The 12,375-nt window shown below is 45.5% G+C and overlaps 1 protein-coding gene across 1 annotated transcript in view; it reads right to left on the minus strand.

The window, feature by feature from the left end:
• The window catches only part of robo4 (roundabout, axon guidance receptor, homolog 4 (Drosophila)), a gene marked incomplete at its 3' end in the record, with an annotated part of 78,054 nt that overhangs the window by 16,841 nt on the left and 48,838 nt on the right, over positions 1-12,375 (minus strand). Inside the window, exons 7-9 of the mRNA XM_080182263.1 lie at positions 10,184-10,305; positions 8,327-8,552; positions 5,678-5,799 (exon numbers count right to left, since the gene is read on the minus strand). Of these exons, the coding sequence (XP_080038389.1) occupies positions 5,678-5,799; positions 8,327-8,552; positions 10,184-10,305 (470 nt within the window). The remainder of the gene's footprint in view (positions 1-5,677; positions 5,800-8,326; positions 8,553-10,183; positions 10,306-12,375) is intronic.

The following is a 12,375-nucleotide window of genomic DNA, read 5'->3' on the forward strand; positions in this document are numbered from 1 at the left end:
AGGTTGACTGGTTGTGATAAATTGTCCCTTAGTGTCATGGAGATTAGCAGGGTAAATATCTGGAGTTGTAGGGATAGATCATAGAGATTTACTGCCTGGAAACAGGCTCTTCAGCCCAACTTGTCCATGCTGCCCATTTTTTTAAATTACTAAGCTTGTCCCAATTGCCCAAAGATAACAATCCCACCCAGACCCTATTCCCGTAACCCCACATATTTACCCTGCTAAGCCTGCTGACACTAGGCTCAATGTAGCTTGGCCAATCAACCTGGCCAGCATGCCTTTCGGGTGGAAACCCGGAGGAAACCCACACAGAGAATGTGTAAACTCCATACAGACAGTCAGCTGAGGCTGGAATTGAACCCGGGAGCCTGGCGCTGTGAGGCAGCAGTGCCCACCACCGTGCCACCTCATGAAGCACATGTTGGGAATGAAGATAGCCAATCAGAGAATGAGCCAATTAGCTTATGAAGAGAGATTGAATAGACTGGGTCTGTACTCGTTGGAGTTTAGAAGGATGAGGGGGGATCTTATAGAGATGTATAAGATAATGAAGGGGATGGATAGGATAGAGGCAGAGAGATTCTTCCCGCTCAGAAAGGACAGCAGGACTAGAGGGCACAGCCTCAAGATAAGGGGCAGGGTGGGGTGGGGGAGGGGGGGGGTGGAAGCGGGGCAGTTTAGAACGGAGTTGAGGAGGAACTTCTTCACTCAAAGGGTGGAGAATCTCTGGAATTCTCTGCCCGTTGAAGTGGTGGAGGCTGCCTCGCTGAATATATTTAAGTCACGGGTAGATAGGTTTCTGATAGACAACGGAATTAAGGGTTATGGGGAGAAAGCGGGAAAGTGGAACTGATCCACTTCAGATCAGCCATGATCTTATTGAATGGCGGGGCAGGCTCGAGGGGCAAGATGGCCTACTCCTGCTCCTATTTCTTATGCTCTTATGTAGACCTAGCCACAATTTTACCACGGTTGTACCTGGATGGAATGTGGCTGAGCTTGTGAAAAGCACGGCTGGACGATAGGATTCCTTGCCCAAACAAACGGCTCACAGGCCAGGAGTCGGACAGACTCCCTGATCTGCAACCATAACTTTACCCAAAGTAAGAAGTCTCACAACACCAGGTTAAAGTCCAACAGGTTTATTTGGTAGCACGAGCTTTCGGAGCGCGGCTCCTTCATCAGGTGAGTGAAGGAGCGGTGCTCCAAAAGCTCGTGCTACCAAATAGACCTGTTGGACATTAACCTGGTGTTGACTGTGACTGTGTCCATCCCAGTCCAGCACCAGCAACTTCACATCATGTTTACTCAAAGTGAGACACAAGGCTTTAGTTCTTTGCCTAAATTCCCGGGGGCAGTGGGAACTTGGACATTGTGCCCCAGTCAGGGCATGCCCCTGGATTGTGTGAAGGCTCCTCCCATTCCATCTCCACACCCCCCCTAACCGATGTGCGTTGGGGGAGGGAAGGGTTACAGGCGGGGGGGGGGCTGATTAAATCTATAAAGGGCCTATTAAGGCCCACTGGGATTGTCTGCACCCCTCTGGGTTCCTGGAGATGGCAGTGGCTGCCTGGAAGTGGCTTCCCAATCGCAAACCGGGGACTTCAAACCTCCTGGCAGACTTAGGCCATCTCCGCCTGACTGGGGGGGCAGGAGGAGACTTGGGCTGTCCTGTAGAATGGTTCCCCTCACCCCCACCATCCTAGCACTGGTAGTCCTGCTGCTGAATAATTCTTTATTTAACTTGTGAAAAGGTTGGAGAGAGTGGGCGCCCCTCCCCCTCACTGACCCGACATGATAATCCTGCCATTGCTTCCAAGCAGGGAGAGCCCTGATTGGCCTTTCAACTTTACAAGCCAAACCGTTGTGTTTATTGAACCGTGAGCTGATATTTGAGTGACCGTTCCCCACACAGCGAGGGTTTCTGATCACTTCCCTCAGTTCAGTTAATTTAGTTTAATTGTTGGACTCAGAGTGTGGGTTTCTGATCATCATTGCACCCTGATAGTAAAACCTATGGGGAAAATCCAGCCCTGTATCTCCCACTGCCCTGTCAGTGAGCAGACAATATTGCCCCTAACGGGTGAGTACTCAGATGCTGGGGGCCTTAAATTGTGACTGAAGAAGGAATAAATTTCTAGGTTTTACTATTGATGGAGCTGACCGTATGGATCGGAGCTCCAAGCCCATGAGTCTCTATTCAATGAGTGGACAGAAGTCCAGGGACTCTGTGCCCATAAACAGGCAACTGGCAAAGGAAATTGCCCCAATGAGTTCCTTCACATTGGTGAAATTACTGCCTAAAAACACAAAAGCTGAGATCTGAAATTGAAGCACAAACTACAATGAGCTCAGGCAACCTGGGAGAAGGTGGCATCAGCTTTAAGAGGAGCCCATGATCATTGACTTTAATGAAGACCTTAGAGAGGTTGGCCTGTCTCTTTCTCTCCCTCTCTCTGACTTGTTGCAGTGGCTTTGAGTCAGTTCATCCAATGATTTAGGTTTTTTATTCATTCATGGGGGTGTAGGGGTCACCAGCTGGGCCAGCATTTATTGCCCATCCCTAACTGCCCTTGTGAAATTCAGCGGTGGAAACTGTCAGACGATCGGAAAGTCCCAGTCTGTGCTGGGTAGGAAAGTGGAGCTACAATTGGACTTGGTACACCTCGAAAATCAGACAGGGTTCCTGATGACTGTACAGTAATGCTCGAACCAATGCTGGGCCCCCATCTTTTTCACTGCTGACAAGTGGCACAGTGGTTAGCACTGCTGCCTCACAGCGCCAGGGACCCAGGTTTGATTCCCGGATCACTGTCTGTGCAGAGTTTGCACATTCTCCCAGTGTCTGTATGGGTTTCCTTTGGGTGCTCCGGTTTCTTCCCACAGTCTGAAAGACGCGCTGGTTAGGTGCATTGGCCCAAACAGGTGCCAAATTAGAGAGTAGTGACTAGGGGATTTTCACAGTAACTTCATTGCAGTGTTAATGTAAGCCTACTTGTGACACTAATAAATAAACTTTAACTATTGAACCAGACTGTGATTCCAGTATTTTCTATTAACTCAAATACCAATATTCAGTTCTTAACATCATTGTGTATTCAGCTGCTGAGGTATATCCCAAGAACTAACTCCACGGGCACATCTCACTCGTTCCACTCTCCAACTCCTACTGTCTCCCAGGGAGATCCCCAGCAGATACAAAGATATCCAGAGTCACATGACCCAGCCCCTTAAAGGGGCTATGCCCAACATTCATAACAAACCTCTTGGGCGTGATCTTATAAAAAAAATGCTAAGTCCAGAACCAGCTTGAAAATGGGAGAATTTCTGATCCAATTCTTGGGTGAATCAAAATCTGCGATCTAGTGCATGAAAAAAAACATCAAAAACTGTTTCTCACCTATAGGGAGGGGGGTAGGGATTAAATCACCCAATTGCTGTCTGAGAGCAGCAGAGGGCACCATTGCACATGCGCATGTCCCTCTGTTCTGAGAGACAATAATATCCCAACTCACTAATCACTTGGAAATTAAATGTTAACTTAGTTTAAATAACACCAGAAATGGGCGCGAGGCTGACCTTGCCGGATATCCGGTACTGGTAAGATTGCGAGAGGCAAGAAATCGGGCGCACTCCTGATTTCTCGGCTCCCACCGAATCTTACTGGCAGCCCCAACAAACAGCCAGCGGGGTACGATGGTCAGATCGTGCACCCCCTCCCCCCACAATGTACAAATTAAAATATGTACTGTATCAATCTCCCTCACTCCCCGACCCCAAACCCCAATGAGTTCTGGAAAAGTTTATCAAAAATTAAATCATTGAAAGATCTGCATATTAGGCATGATGGCATATTACCACAACTACCTGGCATGGAACCAGTTTGGGATTGGCAGACGCTTGCTATGGAAGACAGTTCTGTTCACTGTCAATCACTATTCCACCCCTGTGCTGAAATCAAGATTCATGGCAATAGGTTTTATTCCACTTCATTTATTCACAGGATCTTGGGACATTGGATTAATTAACACATCTCCCTTTCTTCCTGCACTGACTGGATTTCACTCATTTCTCATTAATCACATTACTGCATCTTCTTCATTCTGTTTTTCAGTCTCAGGGTAGTTTTGAAAGGCCTTAGCCCTCAGTTATATTATTGGCCCACATAATTATGTTATTGTTCTCATTTTGGTTTCCTGGAATGTTGGCTTCCAAGGATAGCTGCCAACATTCAATGAGGTTCGCAACAAGACATCAACCATGCTGTTCCTACAGCTCTGACAGCATTGCCACAGATACTGAACAGAGTTTAAATGAGGTGGCAAATGTTCAGCATTGCGGCGTGCTCAAGTTCAAAGATGATAACATTCCAGCACTTGGGACCATATGGGAATCTTTCACAAACAACTTATACTTCATATGTTACTGGTGAGGTGGGGTGGATTTTGGATGTGATGCGCATTGCGTGCGATAGGCTAGAGGGGCCAATCTGCTACTCTCATGACCATATGTTGACTCTACATATCATTTTGCTCCTGATAATAAAATCAAAATGTTGAGAGTGCTGGAATCTGAAAAAAAAACCCTGGAAAATCTCAGCAGGTCCTGGCAGCATATTTGGAGACAGGAACAGAGTTAATATTTCATAGAATCCTACAGTGCAAAGGGAGGCCATTCGGCCCATCGGGTCTGCACCAACCACAATCCCACCCAGGGCCCTATACCCATAACCCCACGCATTTACACTAATTAGTTCTTCCTAACATTAAGAGGCAATTTAACATGGCCAATCCACCTAACCAGTGCAGCTGTGGACTGTGGGAGGAAACCCACGCAGACACAGGGAGAATGTGCAAACTCCATGCAAACAGTGACCCAAGCTAGGAATCAAACCGGGTGCTGTGAGGCAGCAGTGCCAACCAGTGTGCCACCGTGCTGCCCCAGAGTCATCCAGACTCAAAACGTTGGCTCTATTCTCTCTCCATTGATGCTGTCAGACCTGCTGAGATATTTCAGCATTTTTGAACAGGAAGGCAGTTGTTTGGGAGAAATTATACTCAATAAATTTATAACTCCAATGGTGCCCCAAAGTCTGAATTCAAGGCTGTTTTTGCTTTGAAAGAATAGTTAACAATATTGAACTTAGGAATCTTATGCTTAAAGAAAAACGTGCATTGTTTTAATTGATTTATTCCAGAGAAATCCTTTATTCTCTTCTATTAAAATAGGAAATGATCTTACCTCTTTATTTTACTAGATTTGGGTAACATATGTTGACAAGACAATGTGACTTTTTATATGACTGTTCGTTATGAAAAGGAAAGGTACAAGTTGTGTTTAATAGAACGTAAACGTCTGGGATCTGAGGACGTAACTGGTAGGGACACGTCTCAGTTTCTAACCCATAAAGCAGGGGTGACAGAAGTGGAGTGACCAGAGATGATTTGCATCCTATAACCAATGGAAGAGGTGGATTTAAACCATTCCCAAAAAGGGAAGGGCTGAATGGTTGTCCTTGTTGGCACAGTCATGTCTCCAGATCAATACTCAAGGTTTTTGGATTACTGGCCCAGTTATGTAGCCATTGTGGTACCGTACCTTATTGGAGTTGCATTCCCAGGTTTCCATGACCATTCACTACACACATTTCATTCTTATCTGTTAGTAGTCGTACCTTGTAACCTTTAATGATGCCATTGTGGGACTCGGGAGGAGGGGGTTCCCAGCTGATTACAATGCTGTCATTCCTACTTTCTCTCCTTGCAACCATCACACTGTGAGGGGCTGCGTTCGGCACTAAACAAGAAGGCATAAAAGAGGGCAGATTAAGAGCAGACACCAAGCACTCACATCAAAGCTATTCTGCATGAAAATTCTCACAACCTTCATGTCCACAAAATCTCATAACCTTTAAGGAAAGGAAGTCCATTTGATAACATTCCAGTCCAGGACTTCTAAACATAAGCTGGAGTGTTGAAGAATCTTCCCGAGGACACAGCTGGTCAAGAAATGCCCACCACGCCAGAAAATTATTTCTAAAAATGCAATGCACCTGGCTCTCTCCTAGGAAGATTCCAGACCCCAATGTTGAGTGGGTGCCAGTGCCCACAGTTCACCACACGCTGAGCTCCTAATACCAGTTACTGAGCAAGTGCCAACAACCCACCCAGAGAAAAAGGTGACAAACCATCTCAAACCGACATTAAAAAATTCTTTCAGAGGCAAGATCAGCATTTGCTGCTCATCCCTAATGACCCTCGAGAATGTGCTACTGAGCCGCCCTTCTTGAACTAATGCGGTGTTAGTGCTGTTTGGAAGGGAGTTCCCAGGATTTTGACCCAGCAACAGTGAAGGAACGGTGATCTAGTTTTAAGTCGAGATGGTGTGTGGCTTGGAGGGTAACTTGGAGTTGGTAAGCGTTCCCATGAATATGCTGCCTTGTCCTCTGTGTAGCGGTCATAGATTTGGAAGGTGCTGTCGAAAGAAGCTCGCAGAGTTGCATCTTGTACATGCTGCTACTGTGCATCAGTGATGGAGGAAGTGAATGTTGAAAATGGTGGATGGGTTACAAATCCAGTGAGCTGTTTTATTCTGCACAGTGTCGAGCTACTCGAACGTTGTTGGAGCTGCACCTATCCAGGCAAGTAGGGAGTATTCTATCACATTCCTGACTTGTGAATGGTGGGAGGCAGGAGGTAAGTTACTCACTGCAGATTTCCCAGTCTTTACCTACTTAAGTTATAAATCCTATACCTTCGATCTTCATCATTGAATCCAACACTGCAGAAGGAGGCCATTCGGCCCATCGAGGCTGCACTTACCACAGGTCCTCACCCCACGCATTTCTCCTAGCTAGTCTCCCTGACACTAGGTGGCAATTTAGCATGGCCAATCCACCTAACGCTCACATCTTTGGACTGTAGGAAGAAACCCACGCAGACAGGGGGAAAATGTACAAACTCCACACAGACAGTGACCCAAGCCGAGAATCGAACCCAGATCCCTGGCGCTGTGAGGCAGCAGTGCGAACCACTGTGCCGCCCCTTCATTTATTCTCTAGATATTTATACAACACCCCCCTCTCGAACAGAACTCTTTCATTTTCTCTCATGAGATTGAGAGGGTGGTAACATGAGCTGCGGTGAATGATAATCCTAGTGACGTCCCATAAAAATGGAGGGAAAACCAGACAGACGGAGAGAAAGAATTTACAGCAATTCACAAAGAGAAAATTCAAGTGTGATGTGACGATGATCAGATCATCTGTTCTTGTGCAGTCAGTTGAGGGAGAATTATTACATTTTACTTTGCATACTGCAAAGGGTTCTTTTAAAAGTAAGTGGCCAGGTTGATAACGCAGTTGACCCACAGGTATGGACCGGAATGTTCCGGTCATTTTGTGTCAGGAGGATCTTCTGGTCCCGCTGCAGTGATTGGAGATTTGGCTGAGCGCCAAATTCTCCGTCCCCGCTTGCAGCGTCGGCAGGGCGGGGAATGCCGGAAAATTCCAGCCTTGGGTTTGGTCCCACTCTAGGTCTTAGGCTTAAAACTAGGCAAACACTCTTGTGCAGCGCCGAGGGAGTGCTGCATTGCAAGAGGTGCTGTCTTTCCGCTGAGGCATTAAACCAAAGCCCCAGTGGTCCGCCTTTTAAAAATCCTGTCGCGGGACGTGGGCATCGCCGGTAAGGGCAGCATTTATTCTACCCATCCCTATTTGCCCTCAAGAAGATGGTGGTGAACTTGGATGAATGTACCAGGCCCCATGGTGCTGTCTGGGAGAAAAGCAGATGGGTTCGTCCAGTGTCTCGGTCAATATCTATCCCTATCACAAACACAAAACCCACAGAACGTCCGTTACAATCACATTGCTGATGGTGGGGTTTGGGGAATGCAAATTACATTACAATGGAGCCCAAAAAGTGCTTCATGGGCCATAAAATGCTTTGAGATGTCCAATGCTCGTGAAAAGCTAACTCCAAGACTTTTTCTCTTGAAGTCGACCCAAGATGGGTAACACGGCAACAGTTCAACTTCTCGTCTGAAAAAGGCGCCTCTGACAGTGCAGTACTCCCACACTGCTGCTTTGAAGAGTTAGTCTAAAGTATCGGGAGACGGGATTTGAATACATCACCTTCTGACTCAGAGCCAAGATTGGCACCAATCGAGCAACCTTAAAGCAGCAGAATCTATAAAGGACAACACAAAATCATCTTGGCCTATATCACAAGTACCACTGTTCTAGCCCTGACCCGGCCTAGTCGATCCCTCCCTTTCCAACAGGTGAAACCCTTCCAGGGCGCAATCTACTGTCTCCATCTCTCACCTTCCTCGGGAACCCTTCCATGCTTTGTGTTGCTGTCCGGACTGTAGAACTCTCCACTGTACGCCTGAACTTTGAACTCATACTTGTAGCCCCTTCTCAGCGTGGTCAGCACTGTGTTCCGCTCGAGGGGGTGTGTAACCTGCTGCTTCCTCCACACTGCACTCGGGGGCAGCAAGGAACGAAAGAAGACGTGATATCCCTCAATGTATGGAGTCGGCGGAGTAACCTGCAGAGGCCGAGGGGGAGAGGAAACTGAATGAGTTGTGTGTGGATGAGTGAGCTCCACTTTGACCACTGGCTTATTATTTCAAATGGGAAAATTCAATGGAATGACTGGGATTAGCAAAACTGAGTTGACCTTGCTAAAGGCAGCATGGTAAAGCCTGCTATAGTTCTCCTCAATATCCTACAATTTCCAAGAACTAATCCTGCCACTCCTTTCATGTATGAATGTCTTCTGATGTTAGAGTCGAGATAGTCTAATGGAATTGAATGTTACACCGTGGTCAGTCTAAGCAAATTCAAGCCTCAGTATTATAGAATCATAAAATCCTACCGTGCAGGAGGAGGTCATTTGGCCCATCGAGTCTGCACTGACCACAATCCCACCCAGTCCCTATTCCCATAGCTCCACGTATTTCACCCACTTGTCCCTTTAACCTATGCATCCCAGGACGCTAAGGGGCAATTTAGCATGGCCAATCAACCTGACCCGCACATCTTTGGATTGTGGGAGGAAACCAGAGCACTTGGAGGAAACCCACGTAGACACAGGGAAAATGTGCAAACTTTACACAGACCCAATGCCAAAATTGAACTCAGGTCCCTGGCGCTATGAGGCAGTAGTGCTAACCACTGTGCCACCATGCCACCCACAAAAAAAAGTATTTGAAGCTGCTTGAGAGGGATGTGGCTGTTCTGAGTGACTGTCAGCAGAACACAGGAACTTTCAAAAGATCATGCAACTTATTCTCAGGGCAGTGGCTGCTGTTATTGGGCATCAGTTTCTTGCCTGTTGGCATTGAGGGGTGACTATTACAAATGGGCTCCTGGTGCAGATGGCAGTTTCTTGACTTCGAATATTAAGAATTTGTGAACCCGTCTCCAGGCACAGAAACACGGTGACACTGTAGTTAGCACTGCTGTCTCGAAGCACCAGGGACCTGGGTTTGATTCCTGCCTCGGGTGTGTGTGTGAAGTTTGCACATTTTCCCTGTGTCTGTGTGGGTTTCCTCCAGGTGCTCCAGTTTCCTCCTACACTCTGAAGATTAGGTTGGTTAACCATGCTAATTTGTCCCTTAGTGTCAAGTAAATCACTGGCATTCCAGGGATAGGGCTTTGGTGGGATTGTTGTCAGTCCAGGATCAATGGGCTGAGTGGCCTCCTTCTGCACTGTAGAGATTCTATCATTCTTTGCAATCCCAAGCACAATGTGAGATTCCATGCTGGATATATAATTAATAATGTCAATGTTGAACATCAAGTTTGATTAAATACGCTCCTAAATTAACTACAGTATGAACTAAATATAGGGTTAAGGTCAGATACGCTGTCATAATGACTTGCCTTATAATTAAAAATAGAATAATCTCTCTTTTATCAATTCCCCCAAACACTCACCACGTTTATCTTACGCTGTCATTGAATCATTCTCATTTATCTAACGTCTTGAGGGAGTTGATGAACTATAGATATAATCTTCTCATTTAGAAAAAAAATGTTCAACAATTTCCAAATAATTAAGGATTCATTTCAAGAAATCAGCAGAGCATTATACAAAGCAAGTACATGGTGGCAATCATGTCTACAGTAAATTAGTAATTGCTTGAAAGTTATGGAAAAAGTGCAAAGAACTACCTTCCAGTGGAGGTAAACGTGTGACGATGATGGAAGGACAGTAACGTTATCGAGGTAAACCCTGACATCCAACAGTTCCTGGTGAGTGTCCTGCCCGTCTCCTTGGCCAGTGTAAAGAGCATCTGATGGTAATAAAAATAAATCAAGTAAAACAGTGGCATCCATTGCAGACACAATTCTCCATCTGTATTTTATATACAAACGTATGACCATAATAGGAATTGAAGGTGGCCATTTGGCCCCTTGAACCTGCCCCACCTTTTAATAAGATCATGGCTCATCTGTTTGCGTCGAGTTCTCCATTCCCATCTACCCCAGATAACCTTTTGAATCCCTTGCTCACTAAGAATCTATCTACCCATGCCTTAAAAATATTCAGTCACACAATCCTCCAGGAAAGAATGTTGAAGAGTGAGGGGTGACATGGGGGAAGTATATAAGATCCTGAATAGTATTGACCATGTGGATGTGAAAAGGATGTTTACTCTCTCAGAGATAAAGATCTCCTCTGTCTGTCCTTATAGGACAGCACATAATTTTAAAACAGTTCTGGACTCACCCACCAGGAGAAACATTCTCTTCATGTTCACCTTGTCAGAACCATTCCTGACCTTAGATTCTTCAATCAGTTACCCCTTGCTCTCCTAAACTCCAACAGAAACAACCCATCTTTCAAACATATTCTTATAAGACAACCAGCTCATTCCAGGTATCAGTCTAGTAAACTTCCCGTGAACTGTCTGAACATTTATATCCTTCTTTAAACAAGGAGACCAAACTGTACACAGTGCTCACGACTCTGAATGTGTAATATCTTTACTTTTATGTTCAATTCTTCTTGTAATAATGGACAGCATTCCATTAGCCTTCTTGTTTACATGCTGTACCTGCATTGTGATTCATGCACAAGGGCACATAAGTCCCTCCACACCTCTACACTGCCCAATTATTTCCACTTAAGTAATACTCTCCTTTTTTATTCTTCCTGCCAAACTTAACAATTTCACATTCTCCCACATTATACTCCATCTGCCTGATTTTTGCCCACTCCCTCAACCCATCTATATCCATCTACAAACTCCACAGGTTGGATTTTATGGCCACGATCACTTAAGCCCAGAAAATGCCATCCAAGGTCAATAGATCCTTGTGTGGTCCATGTCCCGCCCACTACAATTCCCATAACAGACGGGACGGGAGAATTCCATCCCATATGTCGTCTTTATGACATACTTTCTAATTATTTTTGTGAAATTTTAGCTGCTATGCCTTCGCTCCCCATGCAGATCAGTGCATCCTGCTAATCAGACAAAGACCCATTTATGCATACTCTGTTTTCTGCCAACCAGCCAATCTTCAATCCAGGCGAATATGTTACCCCCTACACAAAAAGCATTTATTTTTTGCAATAACTTTTTGTAATGACCTCAACCAGAACCATGAGGTTGGCCACTTGGAGTACGAGCTCCCTGATTGAGGTAATAATTACCTGCCTAATCGGTGATTCTCACCTGTGTATGAAATGAGGAATGTCAGGTTTACGGGCACTCCAAATTCTGACTGTACCTGAAGCACTCTTAAGAGCGGAGATAAGTTTGTAAATAAAGGGAATCCACTGAAGGAGCACCAGCCTCTGAGGAGCCTTTGATATGGCACTTTATCAAATGATTTCTGGAAATTCAAGGACAGTGCATCTACAGGCTCCCCTCTATCTATAGCACATGTTACACGAAATGCAGACCAAATATAGTTATCTCTGTTTCACATTCCTTTACTACCCATTGGATGAGGGGTCATCCATTTTAAACAGTCAAAATGGAAGACAAGAAAATACTAATTGTTCCATCAAGGCTGTCTCATTATGCCACAGTACCATTAGCAACTATAGATGGGTATTAAATGCTGATGTAGCCAGCGGCATCCATATCCCATAAATTAATTTTTTAAACGTTCACTTGGTTTTTCTCTCTCTGCAGATGATGCTGGACCTACAGAGTTTTTCCAGCACTCTCTCTTTTTATTTCAGATTTCCAAAAGCTGCTGAGATGCTGCAGCAGGTCCACAACAGACGCCATCTTGCTGGCCCTGCACTCAACCCTGGAACAGCTAGACAACAAAGACACCTGTGTCAGACTCCTGTTTATTGACTACAGCTCAACCTCCAACACTGTTATTCCTCTGAAACTCATCTC

The sequence above is a fragment of the Carcharhinus amblyrhynchos genome, unplaced genomic scaffold, assembly GCF_965287045.1.
Source record: "Carcharhinus amblyrhynchos unplaced genomic scaffold, sCarAmb.v2.hapA scaffold_49, whole genome shotgun sequence".
NCBI classification, from domain to species: domain Eukaryota; kingdom Metazoa; phylum Chordata; class Chondrichthyes; order Carcharhiniformes; family Carcharhinidae; genus Carcharhinus; species Carcharhinus amblyrhynchos.